This window comes from Zalophus californianus, chromosome 13 (genome assembly GCF_009762305.2).
Source record: "Zalophus californianus isolate mZalCal1 chromosome 13, mZalCal1.pri.v2, whole genome shotgun sequence".
Taxonomy (NCBI): domain Eukaryota; kingdom Metazoa; phylum Chordata; class Mammalia; order Carnivora; family Otariidae; genus Zalophus; species Zalophus californianus.
Window position 1 is genome coordinate 66,121,030 of NC_045607.1, and position 22,478 is coordinate 66,143,507.

At 47.5% G+C, this 22,478-nt stretch overlaps 1 protein-coding gene across 1 annotated transcript in view; it reads left to right on the forward strand.

The window, feature by feature from the left end:
* The first annotated feature begins 14,507 nt into the window (after positions 1-14,507).
* PTCH1 (patched 1) overlaps positions 14,508-22,478 on the forward strand; it is a 70,470-nt gene continuing 62,499 nt past the window's right edge. Inside the window, exon 1 of the mRNA XM_027615607.2 lies at positions 14,508-14,638. Within this exon, the coding sequence (XP_027471408.1) occupies positions 14,636-14,638 (3 nt within the window). The 5' untranslated portion in view covers positions 14,508-14,635. The remainder of the gene's footprint in view (positions 14,639-22,478) is intronic.

A 22,478-nucleotide genomic window follows, 5' to 3' on the forward strand; every position in this document is an offset into this window, starting at 1 on the left:
TCACAAAGTGGCATAAACTTTTTACCAGAGTTGTTTCTGGGTAAGTAGGCAAATTACTCTAAAAGTTTGACTAGTTACACGTTGTGAAGGCTAACTCTAATCCTGAAGTCATCTAAGTGTTTGAAGTAGACAGAACTCCTTCCAGTATGCAGATTGGGTCAGAATCTATCTTCTAAAATTAGCTTTATTATGAAGGAGCTGACACCAGCAAACACTGGCCTGACCAAAATTAACATTGGTGAACATGTAAAATCTTCGGGCCTACAAAGAGATACTTGGGCACCCATGTTCATAAAAGTGTGATTAGCAATAGCCAAAAGGTAGAAGCACCCCAAGTGTCCATCGATGGATGCATGCATAAACAAAATGTGGTAAATCCACATAATGGAATACCATTCAGCCTTAAAAGGGAATGAAATGATCACAGGCTACCCCATGGATGAACCTTGAGGATAATTATGTTACTATTATTATGTGAAATAAGCCAGTCACAAAAGAACACACTCCGTATGACTGCACCCAGATGACATACCTAGAGAAGCCAGATTCAGAGACAAGAAGTAGGATGGTGGTTACTGGGGACTTGGAGGAGAGGGGAATGAGGAGTTAGTGTTTCATGGGCACAGAGTTTCTGTTTCATAAAATGAAAAGAGCTCTGGGGATGGATGGGGTACCGGTTGCATGAATGTACTTCATGCCACTGAACCGAATACTTAACAATGGCTAAAATGGCAAGTTTTATTTTATGTGCATTTTACCACAGTTTTAAAAAGGAAGATTTTCAAAAAGTGTCTAAATATCTTTGAGGCTAATTGTTTTAAAAATTGTTTGCAAAACTGTTGCAAGGTCTTACGTGATAATATAGGAAATTTCTTTCCTGTGAGGAGACACTTTGCAGGAACGCAGAAACCAGAAAGTGAGATTTGCACACTCTTCCAATGCTTAACGATCTGGAGACAAGCTACTAAGGCATTGCCTACTCCAGCTCCTTTGTCCTTTACACGGAGGAAGTTGGGAAAGCCCCAGGAAGTCCTAGAGTTCGGTTTTAACTTAGAGAGTGTGGCACGACCCCCAGGCAGTGATCATTAGGTTCTGGGCATTAGCACAGGGGAGAGAACAGGGCATGGGTGGAAAGGTGCTGGCTGCGTGCTCACCCTTCATTCGCTGAGTGCCGGGGACCCACTGAAGGTTCCTGGCCTAAGGCTTGGTTGAAAAGAACTGAGCCTTAGGAATGGGACTTTGTCATCATGCGTGGAAACCTGCTGGAAGACCCTTATAATAGTCCCTGAGAGAAGTCCCGAGTGCCTGGGGCCAGGGGTGCCTGTGAGGGAAGAGAATGTGCGCGAGCAAAAGGACAGTGGGAGAGGAGGTGGGGCGGAGAGAGCCGCGGGACTGCTCGAAATGGGGGCAGGGAGGAAGCCGGCCAGAGAAAGGAATAAAAATACGTGTGTACATAAGGCGTCAGGCGTGGACTGATGTTGATGCCTCTTGGGTGAGGGAGGGGAGGGAGAGGAAGGATATTTTGGCAAGAGGCTGATAGTTTCCATTTTGACATCTGGAGTTTGGGGTAACAATAAACAATTCAGGTAGAGATTATAAAAGTCCCAATCATAAAGGAATTGAAGGACCAGACATCTGGCCGCACCGCGCCCCCACCCCTGCATGACAACGATCTATCTGCGGCAGCCACACTGTCTATCACTTCCCAGTGCGTTTCCCCCATCTGAGGCTTGTATTTCTCTGGTTACTTAATTTATTATATATATGTAATTTTAAAGATTTCATTTATTTATTCGACAGAGATTGAGAACAAGCAGGGGGAGCTGCAGGGAGAGGGAGAAGCAGGCTCCTGCTGAGCAGAGAGCCTGATGTGGGGCTCGATCCCAGGACCCTGAGATCATGACCTGAGCAGAAGGCAGACGCTTAACTGACCAAGCCACCCAGGCACCCCTTAATTTGTTATATTTTTTACCATTCAAAAGTGTTTAGGGGTGCCTTGGGTGGCTTGGTCGGTTAAGTATCTGCCTTCCGCTGGGGAAATGATCTTGAGGTCCTGGGATCGAGTCCCACATCGGGCTCCCTGCTCAGCGGGGAACCTGCTTCTCCCTTTCCCTCTGCCTGCCGCACTCCCTGCTTGTGCTGTCTCTCTGTCAAATAAATAAACAAAATCTTAAAAAAAAGAAAAAAGAAAAAAGATCAGCGCTCCTTGTACTTTAAAAAAAAAGTTTACTTTTTTTGGTTAAAATATGTCTTTTTTTTCTCTTATACACTGAATTTCCTACTTCTGCTAAAAGGGTTTCTTAAATCTCTAGGCCATGTTTTATGTCCCCTAAATTATATTATTTTTATTGCTTTACTTTTTACATATAAACACTCTGTCTATAACTCATTCTTGCAAATGTTTGAGATAGGGATCCAACTATATTTTCTTCCAGGAGATAGCCACTTGGGTCAGCACCATCACGTTTCACATTAAATCTTTCCCACCGAAGTCAGTTATTTGTCAGATATTAAACTCTCATATTTCCCGGAATCTATTCCTGTGTCCTTGATTCCTTTTTACCAAATTATTCAACTTTCCTTATGATTAGGAGAAGCAAGCTCAAAAAGCAAGTTAGAACATAAGCATGAACCCAGGCTCTGTGTAGAGAATATCTCCAGGTCCTTTACAGGAAGAGACATAGGATGAAAGAGGATTAGACACCTGTGACTAGTCTGGAGGTGGGAAAACGGGGCAGTCTGGATGACGTGATGTTTTCTATTCTTGGGAAGCAGCCACATGGTGCCAGCCAGTTTGATGAGAAGTTAGGAGAACAATTGATCAAATAAGTAGGCCAATAATCTGAAACCAGGAGAGTCCTAGCAGTGAGATGAAAAAGAAAAAGAGGTGAAGAGTCTGGGCCATAAACACCAACTTTCTGATACTGAGATCATTTCTGTCTCATTTGGGGAGCATTTTATAATCTTTTTTGCTAGGTAGGCAACCAATCTTGGAATATTGGGGTGAGTCAGTCAGTTGAGCGGCTGAACCTGGGGAAGAGACAGGAGTGAGGCGCAGATCATGGCCAAGGGGGGCCCCATGTAGCTCCCTACAGAGATCAAGTTCACCAGGCCTCTTCCCTTTCCCTTTAGGCCAGATCTAGATACAGGCCCTCAAGTCTTAGCACATATCAGCATCACTAGGAGGACTTGTTAAAACATAGATTGCTGGGCCCCAGCCCCACAGCTTCTGATTCAGTGGGTCTGAGGTGGGCCTGAGAATGTGGATTTCTAACAAATATCCAGGGGATGCTGCTGCTGCTGCTGATCCAGAACTCTACTTTGAGGACCACTCTTCTAGACTTTAATACCAAAATGACTGATAATTATAGTAACGACTCATCATTTAACTTCAAAATGACCAATAATACTTGAGACATTTAAAACATTAAATTATTAAAACATTAAAAACTTACTTGTAAATTATTTTCTGACCCCTCATGCAGAGTTGATGTCATCTCTGTGCACGAAGGGACATTCGATGTGCACCTTATAGGATGTATGCAAAGGCAGACGGTATAGGATGTATGCAAAGGCAGACGGTATAGGATGTATGCAAAGGCAGATGGTACAGGAAGGAGATAGAGAGAAGGGCAAATGCACAGGCAGAGGGAAGTGAAAACCATCAGAAAACTACACATAATTCTGTTCGGCTCAGGAAGAGCAGCAGGGTGTGGAGATACAGCTGCAGAGGAAGGCAACCAACCAATTCACCAGGGACCTTATAAACCACACCAAGGAATGTGGACATGGTGTCTGGTAAACTCCTTTGGGTAATGGAGAGGGAATCATCAAAGGTAATTTCTGGCTGGACCACTTGTTAATGGAAGAGCCATTAATTGAGTCAGAAGAGCAGGTTTGGAGACAAAGAATTCAGCTGGAGGAGGTGGGCAGGAACATGTTCAGCTTTAGGCACCTGGGAAGCATCCATGTCCAGGAGGCAGCTGGATATAGAGTCTGAAGTTCAGGGTAAATGGCTGAGAGGGAGGCTGGGGTGCCAATGGGCTCACCATCCCACCTATAGGAGTAAAAGAGTAAGCTGCAAAAGGAACTGAGGTCAGCCACAGACCCTGGGGAATGTTAACTTTTCGGAAGTGGATGGAAGAGCAGGGACCAGCAAAGGAAGCTGGGGAGGAACAGTCAGAGAAGTAGAAGCAGAACAGAGGCCAAGCAGGAGAAGAGAAGTTTTCCACTGCATGCTGTGGTGCATGCGTGAGCTTGTCATGAAGGACTGTCAGAGTGCTTCAAGGTAACAGCCTGTCAGTCCTCAGGACAGCCCTGCTGGCCAAGGAGGCTGGAGCCCAGGACAGTCTCCCCAGCCACAGAGCTGCCTGAGCTGGAATTCTTGGAGTGGAGTGAAGTAGGATTAGACCACTCGGGTCCCCACTGGCCTCCTTGGGGGTGCCCAATGTTAGGGGCCAGCTGCTGTACACACCTTAAATAAGGCTCCATGAGTTGGCCTGGAGCAGGGTCATGTTTCACCTGTAGCTGGTTGGTTTTGAGGGTGTGAGACAGAAAACAGACTCCAGGAATCCTAAATCTCTGTCTTCATGTGTATTGAATGTGTCTCTCCTTTTTGCAACTGGTACGCTATTTTAATGGTGTCTCAGTTGGTTCAGGGGGGACTGCTGTAATCACATGTGCATACTTTGCAAATTAGAGCTTCAAAAGTTCCATGATGTTATGGGTTGAATCGTGTCCCTCAAGAAAGAGATGTTGAAGTCCTAACCCCCAGTACCTCAGAATGTGACCTTATTTAGAAATAGGGTTATTGCAGATGTAATTAGTTCAGATGGGGTCATACTGGAACAGAGTGAGCCCCTAGTCCAAGGACTGGTATCCTTATAAGAAGACAACAGACACAGAGACAGACACACAGGGAGAATTTCATGTGAAGATGATGGCAGAGATTGGAAGGGGACATCTACAAGCCGAGGAATGCCACGGATTGCCGACCATCAGTAGAAGCTGGGAGAGGGGCCTGGAACAGATTCTCCTTTAGAGCTCGTGGAAGGAAACAACCCTGCCAAGATCTTGTGGATTTTGGATTTCTAGTCTCCAGAATTGTGAGAGAATAAATTTCTGTTATTTTAAGTCATCTTCTGTGTGGTATTTTGTTATGACAGCCCTAGGGAAAAAAATACACATAGAAAATTAGAAATCCATTTACATTATCATATGACATTTCAGTATGATATTCATCAAAGCAAGAAAAGGAAATCTGTCCGACAAGGAATTTGTTAGATTTTTTGAATATAATTTCAACAGATGTAAATTTTGTTTCTTTCAACTTTATTGACAAATAAAAGTGTAAGATATTTAAAGTGTACAATGTGATGATCTGATATATGAATACATTGTGATGATAACCTGTGTCAAGCTAATTAACATCCATCATCTCACATATTTACCTTCTGTGTGTGTGAGAGAACATATAAACTCTACTCTCTTAGCAAATTTCAGTTAGACAATCCAGTGTTATCCACTCTTGTCACTATGTTATACATTAGATCCTCAGACCTAGCCATCTTTTAACTGAAAGTTTGTATCCTTTTACCAGCCTCTCTCTATTATTCCCACCCACCAGCCCCTGGTAAACACCATTCTCCTCTGTTTCTAGGAGTCCCACTTTCATTTATTTATTTATTTTTTTAGATTCCACATATAAGTAGTGCTACTATGCAGTTTTTGTCTTTCTTTTCTGTCTGGCTATTTTATTTAGCATAATGCTCTCAAGATTTGCCCATGTTGTGCCAAATGGCAAGATTTCCTTCTTTTTAAAAGCTTAATAGTACTCCATTTTATGTACACACACATACACACACACCACATTTTCTTGATCCATTCATCTATTAATAGACATTTAGGTTGTTTCCATACTTTGGTTATTGTAAATAATGCTGTAATGAACATGGGAGTAGCACAGATACCTCTTCAAGAGAGTGACTTCATTTCCTTTGGATATAAACCTGGAAGTAAGATCACTGAATTATATGGTATTTCTATCTTTAGTTTTTTGAGGAAGCTCCATACTGTTTTCCACAGTGGCTGTACCAGTTTGCATTCCTACCAACAGTGCATAAGGGTTCCTTTTTCTCCACATCCTCCCCAGCACTTGATAATAGCCATCCTAACATGTGCGAAGGAGATAGAGCACTGAGCTTTTGATTTCCATTTCAACAGGTGTCAATTTTGCATGTTTAAAAAAATGTTTTAAAGTTTCTATCAACTGCTCATACAAAGTTTTAAATCATGGTACCTACAAAAAATTTTAAGAGATCATGACTTAAACATCTTGAAGAGATCATCATTCACGTCTTACTCTGAGACTTTTCCTCAGAGTCCTTTTAGGCATAAAAGCTGACATAAAAAAAAAAAAAAATGGAAGGCAGTTCAGGCTTCTCAATCAAATACTTGAAAAGGTTTCATTTGGAAATTTTATACAAATTTCAGACATAATGTTTTCTCTAAATGTTTATTTATTTATTTACCTAGCTATTTACTTACCTTTGCTATAATTTTATAATATAAAAAAAGGTAAAACCTCCAAATCCCCCACAGGTTATTCCATTGTGTTATACCAATATTATCATTCTTTCTACGTGTATTGTGACATAAAAAGCTAGAAAGTGCTAGAAACACCAGCAGAGAGGGTACCAAGAATGATTGATGAGGCCAGGTAGAAGTATATGTCTGCAGAAGAGGTGGAGGCATGGAACTGAGTGGGCCACTCTGTGGAGAGTGGGCTGGTAGCCTGTTCCAGACCACAAAGGTCACACAGAAGTGTTCTCCTGAATAAGCAAATAATGAACAGCAATTCTCAAGCTGCCTTCTCCTTGGCTTCCTCTAGGCCAACACTTGTTTGTAACTGAATATTTCCTAAGCAGAATGTCATTTTACCCATAGTTAAGTGACTTAAAAAAAAAAAATCCTATACCACGCAAATTCACCAGGGAAGAGAGTTAAGGTTGCCATTTTATGGATTTTTACTGTTAACATTTATAACTCCTCATAGTGCTTGTAGTAAATAAATAATATTGCCTTACATACAAAGAATAACTGAAATGCCATTGTAAGATGACCCATGAAAGGATTGACTTATATGGTGCAGATTTTTTTAAACCCAGGTTTGGGCCCATAAAGTGCCATCGAATTCACACACTCCCCCACCTTTCAGGTTATACAGCCTCATTCCTTTGGAAAAGATTACTCAGGGTTTCTAGTCTGTGCCTAGGGTGTCACATTGATACGGGGAAAGCATGAAGGTGGTAGCTCAGAGTTTGGCCAAGCTGGAGCAAGCTGGGGTCTGGAAGTAGGGGCTTCCAAGGGGTTCCTCTGGGTCTCCCCCTCCCGGGAGAATGCCCTTTCTCTCTCTCTTTGATCTGGTCAACAGCTCCTTTTCCTTTCCTCAGCAGCCCCCTCCCCACACTCTGCCCTTTCAGGAGACAGGGCTCAGGCTCACACTTCCTGTGCTCCCCGGCTCCAGCACCTGTCATTTGTTCTTCATACCCTGCTAGACCCTGAGTTTGTCTAGAACTATGACGGTACCTTTTTTTTTTTTAAGATTTTATTTATTTATTTGACAGAGAGAGGCACAGTGAGAGAGGGAACACAAGCAGGGGGAGTGGGAGAGGGAGAGCAGGCTTCCCGCCGAGCAGGGAGCCCGATGCGGGGCTCGATCCCAGGACCCTGGGATCATGACCTGAGCCGAAGGCAGATGCTTAACGACTGAGCCACCCAGGTGCCCCTATTTTTTAAAAATGTTTTCATTATGAAATAGATCATACATTCGAAAGTGTGTTTGTCACCTGTATGTACATTTTCAAGAACAATAATAAAATGGATTATTATTTTTTTACAATTTTTTTAAGTAGGGTCCACACCCCACGTGGGGCTTGAACTCACAACCCTGAGATCAAGAGACACACACTCTACTGACTGAGCCAGCCCAATGCCCCAAAATGAATTATTTTTGACCTTCCCAATCCCTTTGGTTCCTGCACCCCTAGAAGTAACTGCTTCCCTGAGTGGGTTTGTCATGCTCTTGCTTTTCTAAGTACTACCTGGTTTTGCCCTTTGTGCAAATGGAATTTACGTATGCACTTTTATGAGACTTGTTTCTGACCCAGGTATTTCAACCAAGGTAACGTTCATAGGATTCATCTTTGTTGCTATGAAGTAGCTAGGGCTCGTTTATTTTCACCTCTTGGTAAAATTTTCACCTCTTGGTAAAATTCCATTGTATGAATTCTCCACAGTCTATCTTTGCTACTCTGATGGACATTTGAGTCATGTCCATTTTATGTCATTACAAATGCTGATGCTATAATGTTCTTGAATGCCCCTCCTGGGTGTCTTCTTTCCCTTAGAAATATATCTAGGAGTGGGATTCAAACTTTCTAGGCAATGCCAAATTACTTTCCAAAAGCAATTTTCCAGCCTGCACTCCAACCAGTGATGCCCCAGAGTTCACACTGTTTCGGTCTTGTTCACACTTGCTATGGTCAGACTTTTAAATTTTGCCAATCTGATGGATATGAAATAGAATTTCATGGTGTTTTTAAGGAAGATGGTTTTTTCATTCCCTAATTCCCAGCACCTAACAGAAGAGCCTGCATGCTGTGGGAGCTCACAAATCTTTTATCTGATGATCAACAGCAATAATGCAATGTGACAAGTACCGTTAGAGAGGAGAATGTTAACATATTTGTAAATTAACCATCCCTTAAGGCTTCCAAGCTAGTTGCACATCAGGATCACCCAGGTATCCTTTTATTTTCTCATTGACATTTTATTATGAAAAATTTCAAACATATAGCAAAGTTGGATTTTAAAGTAATTACCCAACATGGATCCTACCATTAGCATTTTACTACACTTATTCTAAGGAGATTCTTTTGAAAAAATGTCAATTCCCCAGGGCTGAGATTCTGATTCTATAGCTCTGAGATGGGAGCAAAACTCTATTTGTGTTTCTTCGTTTTTGTTTTTAAACTCCCCAGGTGATTCTGATGAGCAGCCAGCCTTGGAAACCATTGCCTGAAGGAACTCGCTGCAATAAATAAAGAAGACAGATTTATAATTAGCCTAGCAGGGCTCATTCTTTGTGGGGGGATTAAAGTTCTGCTGGGTGCCTAAAGCCATTTTCTTAGACCACCAGCATTCCTAGGAAATGTGTCACCCATGTCAGATTTGTGGAGGTGTTCCTGGGAGGTGGCAGGTCAGGTCCTCCTAGTGCCAGAAGCCAAGAAGCACCCAGGTCCTGTCCACCCCACCCCTCCCTCTGAATGTCACAGGACCTTGCCCTTCAGATCCATGCCAGCTCCTTTCAATATTTGGGTGTTTTTAGGGGCTGTACTGTATACGCCACCCGAATTCCTATGTTGAAGCTCTAACCCCCAGTACCCCAGAATGCGATTGTATTTGGAGTTAAGGTCTTCAAAGAGGTAATTAAATTAAAATGAGGTCATATGGTGGGCCCCAATCCAATATGACTGGTGTCTTTACAAGAAGAGAAAATGTGGGCACAGACATGCAGAGAGGGAAGACCATGTAATAACAGAAGAAGATGACCATCTACAAGCCAGAGGGAGGCCCCAGAAGAAACCAACCACGACAAGACCTTGATCTTGGACTTTGAGCCTCCAGGACCATGAGAAAATAAATTTGTTGTTGTAGTCCCCAGTCTGTGGTACTTGGTTATGGCAACTCCAGCAAGCTAATACAGGTGTGGAGGGAAAGGCACCAGGCCTGGGGTCAGATGGCAGGGCAGGCAGACCCGGGCTTGCATTCCTTACTCCCACAAAACAGGCCTCCATCAACCCCTGGGCATAGGTGCAGAAGGTGCCCCTGGCCCCAGGGCCCTCCCCATGGGGCTGCCGGGAAACAGGAACATGCATTCTCTCCAGGCCCTTGCTCCTCAGAGGAGGGGAACTGTCTGTATATATGAGGGGTCTTCAGAGCTGCCAACAGTCCCACCCGTGGCCGAGTGGCCCCCAGAACACAGCATAGTGACAGGGCTCAAGGATGTTTCACCGCTTCCACCTCAAACCTTCCCCCTAAAATCTCACCCACACGGAGCCTTTGCTTCTCACGCCCCTCTCACTCACAGTGAGAACATGAGTGGTGGCTCAGCTCTCCAGAGTTTTCGTCACGTAGCGTAGGTAAGTGCATTCGGGTTCTGTGCCTCTTCCACCCATCTCAATCAAGACAAGTGATGAATTCTAAGTGGCAAGAATGCCAATTGTGTAAAACAGCATTTTTGGTCAGACAGAGGCTGTTTTTTAACATTTACTACATTGAATATCCTTTTTAGCCTTCCTAGGAACAATTAGAACCTCGTGGTAACTTTTCTGACCTACTTGATTGCAATGAGCTGTTTGTTTTTCCTGGCCCTGACCCACCACCATCCCCATCACCGTCCCCACCGGCCAGCCTGGCCACACCTGCTTCTCATGGTTTGAAAATCCTTTTTGGCATTTCATTTCTTACCACATTTGTCATTGGCAAGGCTTGTCCCCTTTGGGCCTTCTACATAGGGGACTGTCATCAGAAGGAGTCCTACATGGACATCAGTTGCAAGAGTAAGCAACTTGCTTAAGTTTCATATTTTGAGGTAGGGGTGCCACTGGTATCTTTCTCTTCCTGTTTCTTCTTGTCCTGATTGCTGTCCCATCTTTGGATACTTCAGTGCCTCCGTGAGCCTCCCTATTCAGTAATGGGGTTCCTTGGAGTTTTTGGTTTCAGACTTTCCCGATCTCACCCCACCCCTTGTGTTTCCAAGCTGCTTATTTAGATTTTCCTGTGCTGCAATCTTGTTTTACTTCTTGTTGCTGTTTAAACAATTCTCCTTTTACTGTTTCAGAGTATCTCAGCACTGCTATTGAATTGCTCATCTAGTCTCCTAACTCCAACCAACCACCTTTAAATATTCCTTACCCTTCCAGTCTTCAAAGCCCTAATTCTCCAAGTTGGCTTGGCTCTGGGTATCTTCCTGACAGGAAGAAGGCAGAAGGTGGGGGTGGGTAATCATTTTAGAATCAGAATCCCTACACTGAGCAAATTGCTTTTTATGAGAGCTTGATCCGTCTGATCCAGGATCAAAGAATGGCTGCACCCAAGATGAGTGTGTACAAGAGCGGTGGATGGCTTCTTAGATGTGGACAAACGGTTTCTGCTGAACCCTCAATTATTCATGTGAAGTATTCCAGTTGCTGGAGGTTGCTCTGAAAGAGGGATTGAGTGAAAATGTTTGGCACCCACATTTAGCGGGAGCCAGGGAAGAGGGGAACATGGAATGAAGAATGTGTCCGTGTGCATGCACGTGCCTCTGTGTATATGTGTGCAACAAGTAGCAACAGATATTCACAAAGACAAGCAGAGCCAAGGATGACCTTGCCCCGCCATGGACTTGATTACACCCATGTGATCTGTTTCAGACCTGTTTCAAAAAGTCCCTCTCTTGTCCCCTCCTTTGATATGTCCCTAATGGCTCCATCTGGACCTGCCTAATGCCCTGAAATCTCCAACTTTAGAATTATTCCTCTGGGTATGGTTCCACAAGTCCAAGTTAACCTTCAAAAATACTGTCTAGTAACCTGGTCAGCCATTAACACCTTGATGTCAATTGGCTTATTGGACTCACAGGCTAGAGCTGAGCTCTGTTGCCTAGGGGCCTTGTCAGTCATTGATACCTCCATGCCAAGTGGGTTATCAGACTGGGCAACACTATAGCTGGTTTTGCAGGAAGGGATGGGGCACAGGCAACTTTAGAAGGATGGAGGCAGCTGCTTGATGAGAAAGAGCCCGCCCTGGTGGGGAGTCTCAGAGAAATGCCAGAAGGTAACAACATATGGGTCTCTGGGCCCTGCAGAACACGTATGTCAGACTTGATGATTTAACGTTTCTAGCATCTCAGAGTAGAGGGACGAGAGGCACAGCCCTGAGATTATTTTGAAAGACTGATTTCAGAGGAAGGAAAAGAAGGGCAGGCTGCTCCTGGGAGAAAGGATTTCCAATGAGGTCCCCTCCTTGCTGACCTTTTAGGTTCCAACACCAAAGGCGTTCTCCCTGATTCTTTACATCTCCACTGGCCAACTCCAACTATTTGCACTCAAATCAAGCTGTCTTTGCTCCCAATTGTAAAGCAGTTGACTGAAATAGGACATAATATGAACACATTCAGTCTTAGCTAATGGATGCAAGACCACAGAATCTGGGTAGCTGGGTAATCTCCCTGTCCTGCACTATAAAGGGGGACAGGAAGCTCACACAGCTTCAGGCCTCTTCCCTGAACAGACCTCTTCCAAAGCCAAGTACTGATTTTGGGTTTGTAATTTTGAGTTCCTAAAGAAGCTCCCCCCAACCCCCCAAACCCAAACTGTATAAGCCTCAGGCCCCAGTAAACCTGGATCTATCCCTGATTATCATCCTTGGCCACATACTCAAGGAGCCTGTAGCCAAGCTTGCTTGCAGAGGGCAGAGGTGGGGGGTGTTTGGGGTTGGGGGTGTCATTTTAATTAGGAAAAGCAAATTCCACAGGTCTGCTGGAATTTCTCTGCAAAATTAGCATACCTACCGACTCGATATTGTGGGCCATTTAAATGTCCTTTTTTCTTATCCCCCCCTTTCTCTTTCATATTCTAGACTACTCTTTTTGGAGATGTATTTTTATCTTCCTCTTCCTCACCCCACCCAAGTTTATAGCAAGGTATGAATAGAGTCTTTGGATATGACACCAAAATGCAGCGTTTCTGAGAGAAATGTTGGTGGGTTTGTTTTTCCAGTTATTATGACTCTTAGAATCCACACTCAGCTTGGATAAATGGATGATATCCATTTAAGACCATTTTTTACTAAAGTCAATTGGTATGAAATGACTTTCTGCACCAGCCTAATTCACAGGGCTGCCCAGCATTCCAGTGCTTAATTACTTAATGCATCTCAAACATAAGCACTCTGGAAACTCAAATAACCCTATTAAAGAACGGTATATCATCTTTTGGGGGGAGGAAGACATATTGTGACTCCTAGGTTGGTTGCGTGGGTGTTTATTTTTTTAATAACACACACACACACACACACACCCCTAATCACACTGTCAGCCCAGAACGAGGTGAGGAAAGGCTGGTTTTACCTAAAGACCAGCTAGTTAACTCTTTATATTTTCAATAAATTATCTCACCCTCCCCCATCTGTAATTCATCTATATTCCTAATGTGGACCATTTAAAATAGCACCTTTCAGCTGTGTGTGAAACACAAGTCTACCCTGCAGGTTTGAGTAGATGAAATGTTAAACACTGTAGCAGGGTCTCTCCAGAATAGGACTTTCCATTTAGGGCAAGAGGCTGAGAGCCCTTCAGCACGGAGGCACTTCCGTCTAACCCCATCACCCAAGCTTGCCTCGTTTGGGAAAGCAGCGTGGGTGGGAGCATTTGGGTGGCATACCCCAAAAACCACAGTAATTGGAAGGGGAAAAAAGCAAATATCAATTAGTAATTCCTCAGCCAGCTACCAATCTTGGTTTCCAAGGGACTCCACCTTGGTCTCTTCAGAAGTAGCAGCTTCCCAGGGCCCTCTGACAGAAACGACGCGAATCCACATACATCTTGGTGCACTGAACATTTTCCCTAGGGAGGCTCTTGTTATCTGCCCGGCTTCCCTGGCTCTCTGCCTCCCTGTCAGCCTGTGGGCCTGTCAACCAGAATGCTCCCAGCTTCTCAGGGCTTCCGTGGGAATGCGAGCAGGAAAGGGCTTTGAGAATTGAGGACAGGCAAGGTGGTGGTGTTCGGCAGCGCTCTGGGCACCCCGCATTTCCCGGAGTGCTGGGGATGCTGCAGTGAGCTTCCCTGCTCCCCTAGCAACCCCCGCCCCCGGGTTCGGGCAAGCGGCTCAATGTTAGCAAATAACTTGGGGAGGGGGTGGGGGGGGAGTGGGAGAGCACAAGGTGGGGAAGGCGAGGTGGCGAGCCGAGGCCCCCCGCCCGGCGGCCCCCCGCAGACAGGGCCGCGGGAGTGGGGGGCGGGGAGGGGGCGACCGGGGCTCGCCGGAGCTCGCGCGGCTGGGCGCCTCCCAGGAAGGCGGGGAGGGGAGCGCCTGTTTACCCAGGAGGGCTGTGCTGATAGCACGTTCCTCGAGTTTACTTTGCTTTCCTTGAGTTTATTGTAAAGGGGTAAAGTTTTCGGATCTGTCACGTGACCCTGACAGGTCCTGCCTATGGCGCGGCAGACCACCCACGCCGAGGGCCATGGAACTGCTTAATAGAAACAGGCTTGTAATTGTGAGTCCGCGCTGCACTCCGCCGAAAGCCTCCGGCGGCCCAGCGCGCCGGGGTTTTTACACTTTCCGTTCCTTTTGTAAAGACGGAGGAGGAGGAGGAGAAGACGAAAACGAAGACGAAGAAAAAGACGACGACAGGGAGGACAAAGAGACCCGCAGCGACAAGCCTAGGGGGAGACCAGGGAAGACGGGGAGAAGACGGAGGAGCGGAGGAGCAGGAAAGGGGGGCGAGGGGAAAAAAAGGAATTGATGTGAAATCCAAGCCCAGCGTCCGCGCCATCGGCACCCGCGCTCCGGGCAGGGCTTGACGGCCGGCTATGGTGAGTGCAGCCGGCGCGGCCGCCGCCGCCGCCACCGCCGCCTCGCCCTCGCGCCGCGTGCGTCCCGGGGCCGCGGGATTGCGGGGCCGGGCGCCCCGCGCGGCGGACGGAGGGCCGGGCGCCGGGCGGGAGGGGCGGGCGGCGCGCCGGGGCCGCGGGGCTGGGTGGGCTGCGCCGCCGGGGCGCGGGAGCGCCGGCCCGCGTCTCCAACGCTCCCTCGCTCGCTCGCTCGCCGCGGGCCCCCCGCCCCCCGAGGCCGGCCCCGCGGGGCGGGGAGGGGGCCGACCGCGGCAGGCCCGGCCGGGGGAACGGCTCCGGGGGGAATTCTCACGGAGGGGGTCGCCTGGGATCCCATTTTCACGCTTGAAAGGGTCGCCACCTTGGCTTCCGCTCCTCAGCCTGCTGGTGGCTCCCGACTCGCCAGCGGAGGCAGAGCTGGGCTGGAAGGGCTGGTGCGGAGAGTGACAGCGCCGAGGGGGGAGGGTGGGGGCCGAGGGCGCGCGCGCAGCGGAGCGAGCCCTCTCGTCTCGGTGGCGCTGGTGGAGACCTGCTGGAGGGCACGGGCGCACGCTCCCGCACCCGCACGCCGGGAGTGCGACAGCCGGGGCTAGCCGAGAAGCACCTTAAAAACCCGGGGCTCACACTTCCCCCCTCCCGCCGCCGTTGGTGGGAAAAGAGGCCAGAGGTGCTGCTCTGAGTTCAGGAAGGGGCCACGGGTGGGAGAGAGGTACGTGTTGACGCTTGCGCCCACGGCAGCGGGCCTTCTGGTGCCTGCCACCCGTTAAAGAGGTCGGCGGCTAGCCGGGGTGCAGAGTGTGGCCTCAGGGGAGCCCTGAGCTGGGGCGGGCCGACTCAAACCCCTTTAGACCCGATGCCGACACTGGGCCCACAGGACCTCCAGAGACTGTACCTCTGTGTGACGTGTGCTATGCCTCCAGATATTTAAGTTCATGTGAAAAATGACTCCTAGTGTGTGGATGAGCAATCAGTGCAAAGTTTTCAGATCTCAATTTCCAACACCTAAGAAGAACCATATGGATTGTTGTCTGTGGAAGACACCCAGAGACCTCTCTTTTCCGAGACCTGGGAGAGAAGACTGTCTTCTTCCATTTTTATCCCTCCTTCCTCCCTGGGGAGGGGAAATATAAAAGAACTAGACGCAAATAATAAAGACCCACAATGGGCGGCCCTAAATATTTAATAATTGTATAACTGAGGTCTTGAGCTACAAGTCCTTTTTCAGCATTCTGTGTGTTCGATTTTTTTTTTTCCTCCAGTAGTTCAACATGCTATTAATTGCCTTCACAAAGAAAGACAATGCTTTTTGGTGTCATCCTTTGTTACTGTAACTTATTTCTGGGTGGTACCTCAGGATAAATTGTTGCCTCAGGTGCATTGTGCACCCATGTTGTAAAACAAGGGGCTTTCAATTGTGAGTTTGTGTGTTCCAGCTGTCACCCAGCTTCCTTCCACAAGGCTGTAAAATGCCTTTGAGTCCAAGATCTTTTTGTATTAAAATGTTCAATCAAGGTGGACACCAATAGGCCCATTCTCAATTTGGGGTATTAGCTTCATTTCAAACTCACTGTGAGAAGTGTATCTAATTTCTGGTTATAATCTAGTCCTAATCTAACAAACTATTTGAATAGGAGTTCACACCATTTGGAATTATTTTGTGGTGGGGGGAAAGACTGTTTTTACAAACTGTCTTCAACTTTCTACAGATAGAAAAACTGATGAAGCAAATCAATATGGATTAAAATATGTCTTCCCTGTTTTTATCCTCATTCCTCCTCTCTCTCTCACACACACACACCTTTTATTTTCTCCCGCCTCTGCCACAGTGTATAAAGCCCTATTGAGACATGTAGGCGTGATGTGTAAACCGGATTAGCAGTATGAAAGAGACACACAATAAGCTGGAATTGTTTTACTTCCCTTTCATTTCTCATGCCTATATCTCTAATAAATTTGTTGCTCCAGCAGTGGGTCAAAGGGATCATGTTGCTCAGCTTCTTTTTCATGCAAGACCCAATGGCAGAGATCACTGAAATGAATGGTGTGCCTTCTGCCAAATGCAAAGCTTGATATAGATATATTAGATGCGGAGATAGAGATGAGGCAAGAGAGAGATGGAGGAAAAAAGTGTTCAAAGTCTGGGTCTTTCTAGAATACATCTCTATCCACTGGAGTAATGTGGCTAAGAAGATACTTGAGAAGGGGGGAAATCAGTACAAGGATCAAATGCTATGTTTTCTTTCAAGTTCATTGTAGGCTCTGAACATTTTCTCTGTAGTTGGTGACCCAAAGCTTTGGCACCGCATAAAGTCTAATTCCCCTTTTCAAGCTAATATTTGAACCTGGAGTAATAAATGTGGAGATTTCTGGGACCTTCTCAGGACATCTCCCCTCTGCCACCCTCTGCCCCCATCCCAAGCTCACTGCAGGCTCAAAAAAATGCCAGTGCTCCTGGGTTTGTGCTGTAGACCCCTCATTTACTCCTTTGTGGAATTGGGAGCAGCTTCCCATTAAAGGAGATCAGGGGTAATTAGCAGCATTATTTTGACAAGTTGGCTAGAGCTGTTCCCTTTCCTCCAGTCCTGGGGAGGAGGGAATAGGGGGAGGAAACAGAAGGTAGAAGGGGAAGGGGAGGGGAGTCATGCTTAGGGGTTTCTCATTCTGTGGCTGCTGAATCTTTTTTTTTCCCTCCCCCCTGAAACCATTTAGACTCATTTTCTACCATCACCTTTTAAGTAAATACAAAAGCTGCCAATGAGAAAATAATAAGGCATTCTTAGAGAGCCAAGAAAATGTGGTGGATGGTGGCATACTGGCTTGAACTGAGTCAAGTCTCCTTATCCAAAGTACCTGCTTTCAACCGCTCGGGCTCTGGCCCATCACTCACATCCTGTACCCTGGGCTCCCCACCCAGAAATAGAATATTACATCAAATCCCCAGTTCCTCTCCCCATCACAGCCTCTCAACAGGCATACTAAGGGACTTAATGTAACATTTGCAATTCTTTGCATTTGTGGAAAAGAGCATTAAACTCAGGCAAAATTATAACAAGGCCCAAAGGTCAACTTAGTAGAATACATTTACCCCTTTATTCATTTCTACTTTGCAAAAATTTGCTAAATTACACTAGATTTTAAAGACCCATTTCGTTGGATCTGAGAAACCAGTGAAAAGTTAAATCTCACTATGGTTTCTCATTACTCAACCAAGTCCAGCTCCCACAATTGCTTATCATTGGAATGTCCAAATACAAAGGGCAGATGTTTCATTTCAGTGTTATCACTTGGATAATCGGATGTCATTTTTGAGATGTGTGTGGTGTGGCCACAGATATTTTAAGTATTGGAGCAGAGAAGGGGAAATATTTTTCATATTCATAGTTTAAAAGTTTAAAGAAATCTGTTTGAAAACTACAGAGTCCTATGACGTCTTGGATCATGGTGGGAAGACCTAAATGACAAGTGATGCACTGAGATGATGCATTCCCCTTTACTTGGAAAGGGGAAAGAGAACACTCAACGGTTGCCCCAAAGAGGGTCAGCAACTCCTGCTGGTTGAAAAGGCCCCAAGCTCTCACTTATTTGGTAACTCTCAGGAGGGGAGCCACACTGCAGAGAGGCCATTAAAGGGGCTGTCTTCCCAGCAGACACCTTCAGAGGCCTGGCTCCTCCAGCCAGCCTCATCTCAGGTCTGGAGAATTCTTAGGGTTAGTTGAAGTTAACAAACCCGGTGTGGCGCAGCGGTCCCCTGCACAGGGCATGCATATTAAAGCCGACAACGCTTACAAATGTAAATAAGGGCAGATTGATTAGGAACAACATTATCGCTGGGAATGTCGCACTCGCATGCATCAGCAATGAGGCAAATTGGGGGCAGCCTCAGCCCTGACCACCCAAGTCGAGCAGGCTTTTACACTGGCTCCTCTTCCCTTTCTTAAAACGTTACAGAAACAAGGCCAATTAGATCCTCAAAGTAATTCATCTCTGTGTAGGAAAAAAGCAGACCACAGGGGAAGCGGCGGGTGGGGGTGGGGAGATTAAGATAGCGCTTGTTAGAGCCCAGGCTGGAGACTGCGTCCTGGAACCAATGGGTAGAATTTACAGGCGGGGACTATTGTCTGAGATGCTGAAAAGTTAACCTATCAAACAGCGGGTGAGGAGGCTGAGGGCGCTGAGAACCCGGGAGATCAATGTTCAAAACGTTTAGGAATTAAGTCCAACTGAGGGAAATGAGCCTGAGTGGAAGAGGCTTTGCCATTGAAATGGTGCACATGTAACAGCAGTCAGCACGAGAGGATATGCAGCTGCGTGCAGAGAGTAATAAGGAACCATGATGGGTACACAGCCCATAATTTCATTTTAGAATTCCATAATCCAAGCAGCTAAACTTAAATTGCTGTAAATAAAAGACTGGGAGGCACAACTAATGTTTTGGTCTAAAACGCTGTAAAGGAATTTGAAGAGACAAACGAAGCAACCTATACTACATGATTACCTTGCCATACAGCACGATTGAAATATAAACAGACTGACATGTAAAACTAGGGGGTACAACCCCCAACTCTAAAAAATAATTTCCAGCGGCAAGCACTTAATAGTTTGACTTGAAACGTCTGCAGAACCACTCAGTAAGGAAAGTTGGAATAAATCTCCTTTCCTACTTTATGTTCTTTATCAAATAAAAATCAGGATTTCGCTTCAAGATTAAACTTGCTATGTGTCGAGCCCATTCCTCCTGCGATATTATTTATTAATGTGTCATTTCAATCGCACGGTGCTTGCCTTCCCTTCTGGATTTTAGCAGCCCTCCCAGAGCGGCGCACAAAATCACGTGCTCCTTCGGAGTTTTGAGTTTTTAATTTCCGCGCTGGCCGGGTACTCCGGTCCTCCTCTTGATCTCGTAAACACCCTCAGACACTTCTGCTGTCTTTGTCTCTATTCTGCGGGACACCCTACCCCGCCCGGGGTACCGCATACGTTCCGCCGGTTTGGAATTCAGGAGACAGGGCCTCCCACCGAAACCAGGAAGGAGAAAAAGCTACAAGGAAGGTGGTGAGGCTGGATAGAGAGGAGAAAGGGGTGAAAGAGGAAGAAGAAAGGAAAGGGGAGACGGAAAGGAGGGAGGGGGAAACCGCCAAAGAGGATCAGGAGGAGGGCGGGGAGGGCTGGCGACAAAACCCCCGCGAGAGCCGCGTGGGCTGCCCCGGTGGCCTGCGCGCCCCGCCGCAGTCCCCTTCGGGCCGGGGCCGCGGACACCCAGCCGCTGAATGGGAAGAGACCCGTGCGCTCGGCCATTGGCCGGCTGCGGGAGGCCGCGCGGACATTGGGCAACGTAAGGGGGCCGGACCGCCTTCAGGAATGTACTACGGCGCGTCCGGCACGTCTGTCCGCGCCGGCGGGGCGCGAGCCTCCTCTGGGCTCCCGGGAGGCCGAGCTGGAGACGTGGAGTCCGCCCGGCGCGAGCCAAGCGCACCGACTTCCCTACCTGCTCCGCCTGGGCCGCTCGGGGAGTCCCGGAGCTCGGGTGCGCGCGCAGGCGGACGCACGCGCGCGCGTGCAGGCCCCACGGCCGCCCAGCGCGCGCCGCCCGAGCCCGGCCCTGGGTCACGTGGTCGCGTGGGCTCCGCCTTCTCCCCGCTCCTCCCCCTTTCCCTCCATCTGGGTTTCTTTCTTTCCTTTCCTTTCTTTCTTCTTTTTTTTCAATGAACACACACCGTGTGCATCTTAAAGCCACACTGCCCCATTTCACGGCTGCAGTTGGCTTCTAGCTGCCGCGCGTCCCCCTCTGCAGTTCAACCACGTTTTCAAAAAAGAAAGGGAAAAATAATAAAATGAAGCAGAATCGAAGAGTTTGTGGGTCTGGTCCCTATCTCAGGGAGGATTTAATAACTTGCAAACAAGAAAAACAAAGTACGCTCTTAAAAAATTATATTTTTAAGTAAAAATCGGAACTATGTAGGTAGTTTAAGATGTCTCTGGCCCCAGGATCCACTTCAGAGGGTCGCGTGTTTTCTTCCCCAAGGGGAAGCGAATCCCCGGGTTGTCTCGGTGACACTGGCCGCAGTGTACTGACAAGTCCTCGCAATCAGCGCACAATTTGTTTCGAATGAATCCAACATCAAAGCCTTTATTCTCCCCAACGTCACGCTATTATTAAATATAACAGGATGCGTACCAGTTTTTGAAAAAAAAAAATAAAACGTTTAAAACGGACTTTAAATGATTTAAACAACGACTTGTGGGTGATAAAAGGGGGGAGTCCAAATGAACCCCAAATAGTCAAGAAAACTTTTTTTCTCTTTCTCAGTGAAAACAATTCCGTTGCTCCTGGTTGTTAAAAGGATTCTGTTGTTTCTTTTTTACATATGTCATATTAAAGATTCAAATAAAAACGCCTCTGCCTCCACAAGATTGCTTCGGTGTCTGGATTCCACGTTTTTAAAACACTGACTCCTTCAAACCGGGACTGTGCTGCCGTGGGTTGTGGGGTGGGGGGGGGGGATTTTAAGAAAGGGTGGCTTTTCCCAACGTCCTTACTTTCCTCTTTAACTTTCCATTTTGTTTATCTTAATGCGAGGCGTTGTTCCCTGCGAGAGCCTAAGTCTTCTCTTTAGTTAGAAAAGAAAAGAGAGGAGAAAAAAAAAATCTGGCACACACTGGCGCACTATCCACCACCCTGTCATTATTGGTGCAGGCCTGGGAATTCAAGCCGGACCTCCCAGTATTTGCTGCAGCTTGAGGCCAAGGTGCCTCTGAAAGGGTTTTCTCTTTGAGGAATTTCAGAAATTGTTTAAGCGCTTACAAAAATATTACATTTCCCCCCGTGTCTATCGCGAGGCAAATGCTCGTGGGTGTATGTGTGTGTCTGTGTGTGTGTGTGTGTGCGCGCGCGCGAAAAAGGCGTCTTACAAAAAGAAGACACTGTTGAAAAGAAAAGGAATAAGAAAGAAAAGGGAGGGGGGAGCATTCCTTAATGGAAGTATTGCATGCGAGAAGGTTGGCGCTCTCGGAGGCTCCCCCCGAAGCCGGGGATGCACACACTGGGGTTGCCTACCTGGGTGGTCTCTCTACTTTGGTGAGCTGTTGCTAAGCAGCTAATAATAGTCATGTTTGCTGAGTAATTTCTGCCCTCCGCGAGCCAATCGCGTCGCAGAAACCCAAGCCATCTGACAGCCCCGGGGGCGGGAGCTCCAGCCTTTTTCTCTTTCGCTCGGTCTCTCCCCCTCCACCCCCTCCCCTCCTCCTCCTCTTTCTCCAAATGGAGAGAGTTCTTTTTTTTCTTCTTCCATCTCATCTATTGAATCAAGGAGCTGCTGCGGCCGCTGCCCGCTGCACACACACAGAGCGGAGTCCCCAGGTCCCGGGAGCGAGTGAGGCGCGCTGCACTGGGGCAGAATGGTCCAGCGGGTCGGCGAGGAGCACAAGAAAGCAGAGTCCGGGACCGAACAGCCACCGCGAACCCAGCAGCCAGAGCCCGAGCAGCCCGAGCAGCAGCTTCAGGAGCCGCCACCGCCAGCAGCAGCCGCCGCGAGAGCAGCGGCGGCGGCGGCGGCTGCCCCGGCCCGGCAGCGCTGAGACCCACTGGGCACGCACGGACCCCGCGGCGGTGGCTCTGCGCTTACCCTCCGCGGCCGCTCGAGCGACCCGGGAGGCGCCGAGGGAGCCGGCGAGGCCGGCGGGAGCGGCGGGGATTTGCTGGCGCTTTCTGCAGTGAAGGGGTCGCGGCGCGGGGCGGGGGGCGGGTAGGGGGAGTTGGGGATCTCGAGGAGCGCCGTGCGAGCGCCCGAAGGACAGGCTGGCTCCGCGCGCCGGCTCTCGCCCT